The following is a 10,000-nucleotide window of genomic DNA, read 5'->3' as shown; positions in this document are numbered from 1 at the left end:
CTGGCAAGATTTTTCCTATTGCATATTTTGCCAACTGGCACTCCTCAGAGTGGAGATGGAGGAAAGTGTAAATGACAAAAAATGTTCTACCAATCATGTTCTATCACCATGCCAAGACGCTTTCGTTTACGTCTATCCGTTTCGCCTTGATGATATTAATTTATAAGGGACAAGTATTGAAAATAGTGAAAGTCGGTCGAGAATAAGTATTTTTTAGAATTTTGCGTATTTTAGCCCCGACACCCTTGGTGATCGAATTTGGAAAAATGCTGCGGTTCAAATTTGTAGTTGTTATTAAACTCTATCCATACACCGAAATTGAACGTTCCGCCGTCGACGGTTTCCGAGGTCAAGGTCACTTAACATATTCCCTGGTTCACCACCTTTCCGCATTCGGAGGGCTGCCATTCGGAAACTATGAGAGATAGAGGAACGTTATGCCGTCGCGATAACTAGATGGGGATGCAAGGAATAGGCAGGAGTTGGTCTGGCCGCTCTACCTATCATAGAAGCCGTGCTACGTCAGTTACCGTTTGGGTTCTTAAAACGCGGTTTTTCGGCCGCTGCATAGCAGCGGGTGGTTGCTTAGCGACGAAACTCAAATGCGCACACTCCCAGCCCATATGGCACCTGTTCGCCAAGTGTCATCGAAATCGGTTTGCTGGTTTGTGCTGTGGAGCCTCGCGTTGCAGACACACACACACACAGACGGAAAACCCGACAATAACGGATATCTAGCGAATCCCAAAAGTGAAGGTTGAAGAGAGAGAAAGAGACCTCACTACAAGAGTCCCACGCAACGCATCTTTCCTCTTTTACCCACTAGACATATGGAAGAAACTAACTAAGACACATACTATTTAAATAACTGCCTGGGGATCGCTGTATGTTGTGTGCCATTGCCTTGGAGGCATGCAGTTTTACAGAACCACAGCAATATATTTTCAACAATGTAGAACATGAATATGTAGTTCAGCAGTAATTTGGGTCTGAAATTGGCAAATTGTATGGCGTCTCGTCCAGAACGCATATGTGCAGAGAGGAATAAGGTTTTTTTTTTTTTTTTAGTCTGTCTGCCTGACGGGTGGTCAAACAAAATTGAAAATCATTCCAAACAGGAAACTTACTGTTTTTAGGAAAGCCATAAAGGTTACAAAAATAGGTATAAATAACTAATTTAACGTGTTAAATAATGTGGAATAAAAGGCGGTGCATCAACAGCGGTAAACTTCTGAAAAAAGTTTGTTTTGCTTTCTTTGTACAGCCTTTAAAACCTTTGTTTTATTTGAATTGAATGATATACTTGAACAATGTAAAACACAAATCACCTTGTTGGCACTTCCAAAAAAACTCCAGTTTAACAATACATGGACAAAATATTACGCCATTTTACGCCACCTCGCCCCATCAAATGTGTCGCTCGTGCTCTGAGCGTTGGGGAATATCGAGATTCAGACAAAATGGTGGCTTGCAGGAAATACAGATTATGCTCACAAATGCAAAGCAAGAGTTGAAAAGACTCTTCCATGTCCTTTTTCACAAAGCTGTGTGGGTTAAGGTGTTATATAAACTCTCTTGTTGTTTGTAGTTGTGAAGCCACATGATTTGGAGCAGGGAGCATCACTCCCAATGTGCTCGATTATGTGCAGGTAAAACCAAGTCCTAAAGTTCTGAAGAAGAGTCAAAAGATACTTCAAACACCTGCAGATTCAGAGAACTCTCCGCTGGATGTGGTGAGTGCACAATTGTTTAATGATCACATTTTGCTTCGAATGCAGTTTTTGTCTTGATTGACAAATATTCACAAAAATTTTTTTTAATGAATAGTTTGTAGGGCTTTAAAAAAATTATTTGGATTCTCCAATTTTAACTTCATGTGCTTCAAAATCTGTTTTATAGTTTAAGATCTGTTGTTTATGGGAGAGGCATATGGGCATGTCATGAAGGTTTCAAGATGGTTAAATGTGGGAGATGTGTCTCTTTACCTAATGTTGTGGAAATGACTTCTCGGGACTGTAAATGCATAGATTAGAATAGTTATTTCCCTTACTTTATGTTTTAGTGTAAGTGTGCGGTAAAATGAACTTTAAGAGGAATATGCGTCTTATTGTGTAGAAAGCAGGTTGTTCTATCCCACAATCTTTATTTCTGATCCCCAACTCTTTTACCTTTACCCCAGTTTTATGTTTTATCCTCTGTAATGTGTTTAAGAAACGTTTAAAGCAATCGCCGACCAGGGGTGAGTTTAGGCACAATCCCACAATATCCAGAATGTTCTGACAGAGCCGAGAGGCGTGGAGGCGGGATTAATACCACAATGGATGGATTTCACCATACTCAAAGGGCTAATTAGTGACCTTGAAATCTGCTTATAACCCTCTCCTGAACGGTGCTTCTCCATTACTTTGTTAGACTTTGGAAAGCTCCTTGGTCTTCATGTTTGGCTTGTTGGTTGAGCAAGTGAGTTGCACCTTAAAACTCCTCAGATTAGTGGGGAGCTTAATTTTTAAGTTAAACCACTGATTACATACAGGTGAAGTGTATTACACTTATTTTTGTAACCATTAAAACAAATAATTTTCTCCTAAAGTGATTTAGGGTTAATTAGGCAATGGGGATGAATACTTATGCAACTAAGAATCAGATTCTCTCTGTTAATCGAACTTATTCACATTTTATCTGCATTATTTAGCTATGTCACTGGTTTGTCAAGACTGCTTATTAAGTTTGATTTGAAAGAGTCATAAAATAAGCTCAGGTGGCATCAAAATGTGAAAAAATTGATAGGGGTGAATACTTTTGCATGCTGCTGTACCTTCAAGTCAATCGGGTGAAAATTGAGGATTTTAGAAATTTGGTTTGTGTTGACCTTTTGGCCTAAGTTGACCTCAAAAATAATTGGTGGTTGAATTCAGTGACCTGATATGCAAATACTGTTCAAATTTCTAGTCAATTGGATGAAAATTGAATATTTAAAAATGTGTGGAGTTGGTGACATGCAAGATATTAAAAACCAAAAGTAAAATTTTTAACTCGATTCGATATTTCACTGACAACCAGCGCAAGGAAGCACAGCACAGGAGTGATGTGCTCTATTTCTTAGTCTTTGTTAAAACCAGTGTAGCATTATCCAGAACATTTTGTAGCTTTTGAAGGGATTTGTCAGATGAACCAATAAAGAGCGAGTTACAATAATCGAGCCTGGAAGAGATAAACACATGCATGAGCTTCTCTGCATCAGGCATCTTTGAGGAAGACCTCAATCTGGCAATGTTTCTGAGGTGGAAAAATGAAGTTCGACACATTCTCTTTTGATGTGGGCTTCAAAAGGCAGAAATTGATCAAATGTAACACCTCAGGTCAGGTAGGTCAGGTATGGGAGCATGTGCCAGAACAGCGCGTCGCTGCGTCCACTTTCCGCCGGTACTCCAGGGGCCTCCGTCTGGCCATCCCCCAGGCAGATGCCAGGCCCATCCCCATCTCCTTGAGATGATGGTCAACCTGCTGCAACCATGAGGCACGTGGTCGGCCCACTGGCCTCCTCCACTCATGAGACTCCCTCGCTGAGAGAATCTGGTGAGCAGGATCAGCGTCAGGAAAACGAGCCACATGTCCATACAGCCGCAGCTGACGCTCACGGACTATGCAGGTAACAAATCTCATCCGAGTCTCTCTCAGCAACCGCTCGTTGGACACAAAATCCGACCAGCGATAGCCAAGGATTCTCCGAAGAGACCTGGTACCAAAGGAATTAAGTCTCTGTCTCAGATCCTTGGTCAAAGTCCAAGTCTCGCACCCATAGAGCAAGACTGGAAGTACCAAGGACCTGAAGACTCGGACTTTCGTCCTCCCGCACAGGTACCGGCAGCGCCACACCCCATGATCCAGTGAATCCATGACTCCCCAGGCCCGACCCAGACGTCTATTGACCTCCGGCTCACAACCTGCGGAGACATGAATATCACTGCCAAGGTAAGTGAATCTATCCACGACCTCAACATCCTCACCACAAACAGACACAGACAGGACAGCAGCATCCAAGATGTCACCGAAAGCCTGGATCTTTGTTTTGACCCAAGAAATCCGTAATCCCAACGGCTCCGACTCCTCATTCAGCACCTCGAGGGCCCCCAAGAGGATGTCTAAAGTCTCCGCAAAGATGACTGCATCATCTGCAAAATCAAGGTCCGAGATCTTGACATTGCCAAACGATGCACCGCAACTTGATCTCTCCGACATCCTCCCAAAAATCCAGTCCATACAAGTGCTGAAAAGTGTGGGGGCAAGTACACACCCCTGACGAACTCCAGTAACAACTGGAAATAAGTCAGAGATGGTACCACCACACTTCACAGCACTCTCAGTACCAGAGTAGAGTTCAGACATCAGATCGATCAGTTTTGGTGGCACCCCACGAAGACCAAGAATCCTCCAGAGGACATCCCGATTCACTGAATCGAACGCTTTACAGAGATCAACATAGGCTGCAAGCAGCCCCTGCCGAAACTCTCGTCTGCGTTCGGTGAGGACACGAAGTGCAAGGATACGGTCAATCGTTGACCTCTTTGGTGTAAAGCCTGACTGCTCTGGACGCTGGTGCTCAAGCAGATGGTGGCGAACCCTATCAAGAATTATCCGAGCAAAGACCTTGCCCGGCACTGAGAGCAGCGTCACCCCTCGGTAGTTGTTGCAGTCTTGGCGATCACCCTTCCCTTTCCAGAGAGGGACAACAAGGCCCCTCTTCCAGTCAGTTGGGATGATGCCTGTGTTCCAGGCAGAGCACAAAACTGCATGCAACGACGCGAGTGCAGCATTTCCACCAGCCTTGAGAAGTTCGGCATGGATGCCACAGATCCCTGGAGCTTTGCCCCGTTTCAACTGGTTCACCGCAGCCCGTGTTTCCACAAGCGATGGTGGACCACAATTGATTCGAGGGTCAGCAACAGGGATTGTAACACCCTTGACGTCCAATTCGACAGCTGGGGGATCAGCCTGGTACAACCGCTCAAAGTAACCGGCCCAGCGGGCCTTCACTTCAGACTCCTCTGTCAAGAGCCTACCACTCTCTGCTCGAACTGCAGTGCTCCGAGGGATGGGCTTGGATGAACGTAATGCGCGAATTCCCCTGTAAGCGGGACGAGAATCACCTGTCCACAGGTGATGCTCAACCCCCTCACAGATTCCTCGCACATAGGCCTCCTTGTCCACCCTCAGTGCACGTACAGTTTTACGCCTCAGCTCCCTGAACAGCTCAGCTCTGCCATTCAGCCTGGCCCTGCGACTCTGGTCAATGGTATCCAGTGTCCCTTGAGAGACAAAATTCTTCTTTGCCCTGCGGTGAACTCCAAGGCATCCACCGGCAACATCAAGGACGGTGGTCTTGAAGGTGCTCCACAACTCTTCAGGACCCCCCAAAGCACCCAGACCCCCAAGTGTCCACTCAGCCTGTTCGCAAACTCCTCAGCTACTCTCTCATCCCTGAGCTTGGCAACATCCAGCCTAGGCTGGGATGGTACCATTCTCCAGGATTTAAGGTGCAGCTTTAGAGTTGCTACAACAAGCCTGTGGTCAGTATTGAGGAACTGAGCACTCCGGTAGACCCTGCAGTTCTGGATCATCCTCCAACGACCGTCAATGAGGACATGGTCAATCTCCTTTGCCACACCGCCAGCGTTGGAATACCAAGTCCAGCGATGAGCTTGCGGGCGCTGAAACCATGAACCAGCCACCCTAAGTCCATGACTTCTTGCAAAGTCAAGGAACTTAGTGCTATTCTGGTTCATAGTTCCTGACCCATGGGGACCAACACACACCTCATAACCATCCCTATCAGTTCCAGTCGATGCATTGAAATCCCCCAAGACTAGAAGTGTATCTCGTCTGGGGCACTGATCAACCACAGACTCGAGTGTGGCGTAGAATGTGTCCTTCACGGTAAGATCACTCGCCTCAGTCGGAGCATAAATAGAGACCAGGGAAATGACACCTAAGGAGTGACGAATCCTTAATCTCATAATACGCTCGTTGACCGGTGTTACCTCAATTATCATTGGGGTCAGCTTATTGGACACAGCTACAGCAACTCCTTGGGTATGGTAACCATCAGAGCGACCAGACCAATAGTAGGTGTAACCACCCACCATTATCTCGCCGCAATCCGGTCTCCGAACCTCAGAGAGAGCTGCAATCCCGATTTCCAAACGCTTGAGCTCAGATGATAACAGAGACAGGTGATCATCCTCTCTTAGGGATAGGACATTCCAGGCACCCACCCGAAGGGACCGCCTCAGGTTAACCCAAGGAGACCGCCGTCTGGTGGACGACACCTCAGCACCACTCCGACACACTCTCCCGCAATCTGACCCAGGGATGTTACCCCGTGGTTTCCCGTGGTAACACCTCGATTCATGACCAAATAGGCAAGTGGAATAACTAGCGCATTAATTACAAAATGGTTGTTGCCAAAATTTTTAGCCTGGTGAGGAGTACCAATAAGTATATAGCCTGTCTTGCTGCCACTGAGTTGCAGAAAGTTAGCAACCATCCATGCCCTCATCTCATCTAAACAGTTGTTTACCAAGGAAATTACAAGATTGGTATCAGGTAAGCTTTGCAAGTAGACCCGAGTGTCGTCAAAAGGGTAGATTAGAGATGGGCCTGTAATTGGAGAGGACCTCATGGTCAAGATTATGTTTTTTCAAGAAGGGGGGTTATGTTTTTCTTCTGCAAGTTTGAGGGAGGATGGCACAACACCAGTTCTAAGTGATTTATTGACTATATTGGTGAGAACAGGGGAAATGGTAGATAAACATGATTTTGGCAGGGATGTTGGAATATGATCGAAAGCAGTGGGACAACTTCAGGAAGGATGCTTATGGATAGTAGGCCAATGGAAAGGGATGGAGCAGCGAGGGGGGTTAAGCTCTTATTAGTGGACCGAGTTTGCTGTATGATTCCAGCAATTTTGTTCCAAAAAAAAAAAAATCAAAGTACCCTTTAATGGTCACTTTTTCTTGCATTGAAGAAACAATTTTCCCATTTTCATCCTGTGTACATTCACCAATATGTGTTTACCTGTTAATTATATTTAACATTCCTAAAACTACGGGGCGTGTTGAAAAGTAATGCCTCCTATTCTTTTTCTCCAAAACAGGCAAAGATATTCAAATGAAACAAAGTGTAGTCTCTCTATTGTGACTCTCTCTCTACACAGCTTGGGATTTCATGTGAGTGAGTGCAGGCTATTGTGACCACTCTTGAATATAGGAAGTTGTGTGCATGGTGGGTTCCCAAATGCTGACTGATCCAATGTAGGAGAAGCGGATGGAAGTGTGTGCAGAGATTTTGTTGCACTACGAACGTGAAGGTGACCAGTTCCTGATCAATATTAAAACTGGAAATGAGACTTGGGTGCCCCATTGCAATAGAGAGAAAGAAATGGTTAATGGAGTCCCACCACAAAGGATCACCAGCACCAAATAAATTCAAGATGCAAGCAGCTGCCAGGAAAGCTGTGCCTACATATTTTTGGGACGTGAAGGGGATAGTTCATTTGGGATTCACGCCAAAGTGTACCATCATTAACTATGAGCACTGGATTGAAACGCCAAAGAAACTGACGGCATGGACTTGGAGGGATCGTCCTGATATGCAGATGGTTCTCCTCACATGAGTGCACAAATGACTGTAGCAATTGGTCACCTCGGTTTCACCATCTTACAGCACCGACTTGTTTCCGTCAGGTTTTTATTTCTTCGCCAAACTTAACACCTTTGTAGAGAACATTTTTTTTTTCCAACGATGATATAACGGTCCCTGTGAAATGCTGGTTAAGTCAGTAGGATGCACAGTTCTATCGTGACGGCATCAGGAAACTACTTGAAGGTTGCCACAAATGTGTGGGCCGTAGTGGTGATTATATTTAGAAATTAATAGGCATCATGGTAAAATGAAAAGTGATGTTAGTATCTGTCTTTGTTTCATTCAAATGGGAGAAAAACAACAGGAGACCTTACTTTTCAACATGCCCTGGACTTATTATTGTTACCTGTGCTGTATTATTATGCAACTAGCAAATACCACACAGTGGGGGAGAGAGGAAGACAGACACAGACGCACACATCACCACACTTCCCCCCTACATTCAGATAGGAAGGGGATGTGAGCGAGAGAGATGGAGGAGGGACACACACATATATGTTGTTGTTCTTCTTTCGGCTGCTCCCGTTAGGGATCGCCACAGCGGATCATCTGTAATGATCCGCTTACTGACTTGGCACAGGTTTTACGCCGGATGCCCTTCCTGACGCAACCCTGGTCACCTCTTACGACACAGGGATAAGAATTGGGTTTCGCCATGATTCCGGGCTGCCCTACACCCTCTCATAGCGCGGCCCAGTGCAGAGCGCCTGTCCTCAAGCGATCCTCCAACCCAAGCCTCCAAGTAGCCGGATTACAGGAGCACGCCACTACGCGGACACACATATATATATATATATATATATATATATATATATATATATATATATATATATATATATATATATATATATATATATATATATATATATATATATATATATATACATACATACATACATACATACATACATACATACATGTACACTATCGGTCAAAAGTTTTAGAACACCCCCATTTTTCCAGTTTTTACTGAAATTTAAGCAGTTTAATGTTTCAATGTACTCTGAAATTAAAGCATAGAACAAATAAACAATTGCAGATAAAAATAAATCATGGAATCGTTTTGTTGAACAAAATTTAATCTAGATTTTTGACTCATCAAGGTAGATATAACACACTTTTGCAGATATAACTGCCAAACATACTCATGGCATTCTTTCTACAATGGAAATCAAATATTGTTTGGAAAGTTCTTCCCAACACTGTTGCAGAAGTTCACACAAATGTGTTGCACTTGTTGGTTGCTTTGCTTTCACCCTTCTGTCCAGTTCATCCCAAACCAGCTCGATGGGGTTTAAGTCTGGAGACTGTGCTGGCCATTCTATGATTTGAAGCCTACCGTCTTGTTTTTTTCTTCTAAGGTAGTTCTGACATAGCCTGGAGGTATGTTTTGGGTCGTTATCTTGCTGTAGGATGAACCCCTGACCAACTAGGCGTAGACCACAGGGTATTGCATGGTGCTGCAAAATGCACTGGTAGCCCTTTTGGTTCAGGGTGCCAGTCACTCTGTGCAAGTCACCGACTCTGGATCCAGCAAAAGAGCTGCAGATCATCACGCTTCCTCCTCCATGTTTGACAGTTGGTGTCATACACTGAGGAACCATCCTTTTGCCTACTCAACGGCGTACAAAAACCCTGCGTGATGAACCGAAGATTTCAAATTTTGATTCATCGGTCCCATAAGACCTTCCAGTTTTCAGTACTCCACTGTGGTGCTTCATGGCCCAGGCAAGCCTCTTTTTCTTGTTTTGCCATCTTAGCAATGGCTTTCTTACTGCCACTCGACCTGTCAAACCTGCAGCTCAAAGTCTTTTCTTCACAGTTGAAACTGAGACTTCCTTACTTTGACCAGTGTTAAGCTGTGCTTGAAGCTGCTGTCCTGTGAGCCGCCTATCATGCAAGCTGTTGACTCTCAGAAACTTGTCTTCTGATTGTGTTGTGGCTTTGGGTCTGCCAGACCTCCTCCTGTCAGAGTTTCCTCCAGTTACCAAGTGCCTTTTGATGGTGTAGGAAACTGTACTCACCGACACCTTTGCTTCTTTGCAATTTCTCTCAAGGAAAGACGGACACTTTTAAGGGTTATAATGGTCTGTCTGTCTTCCTTTGTTAATTGTTTTTTTTTCTCGCCATTATGATAGTAACATACTACTTCCTGCAATGCAATATTGTCCAAATAATGTTTCAGAGGGTATAGCAACACAGTCAGTTCAAACACTGCTTTTTATACAGACAGAGGGTTTGTAACTAATCAACAAAAGTTGGGACACCTGTAGGAATTGTTTGCATCAACTTTCAAAGC

The 10,000-nt window shown here is 44.4% G+C and overlaps 1 protein-coding gene across 2 annotated transcripts in view; it reads left to right on the top strand.

Annotated features, from left to right (window-relative positions):
• Positions 1–10,000, top strand: part of LOC147033616 (uncharacterized) — a 65,134-nt gene that overhangs the window by 30,727 nt on the left and 24,407 nt on the right. For both annotated transcript variants that reach the window (XM_085857393.1, XM_085857400.1), the window contains exon 7: positions 1,650–1,733. In XM_085857393.1, the coding sequence (XP_085713519.1) occupies positions 1,650–1,733 (84 nt within the window). The remainder of the gene's footprint in view (positions 1–1,649; positions 1,734–10,000) is intronic.

Source organism: Eptatretus burgeri, chromosome 2 (genome assembly GCF_056783735.1).
Source record: "Eptatretus burgeri isolate ZD-2024b chromosome 2, Ebu_testis_v1, whole genome shotgun sequence".
NCBI lineage: Eukaryota > Metazoa > Chordata > Myxini > Myxiniformes > Myxinidae > Eptatretus > Eptatretus burgeri.
This window is presented reverse-complemented; position numbering and strand designations above follow the sequence as displayed.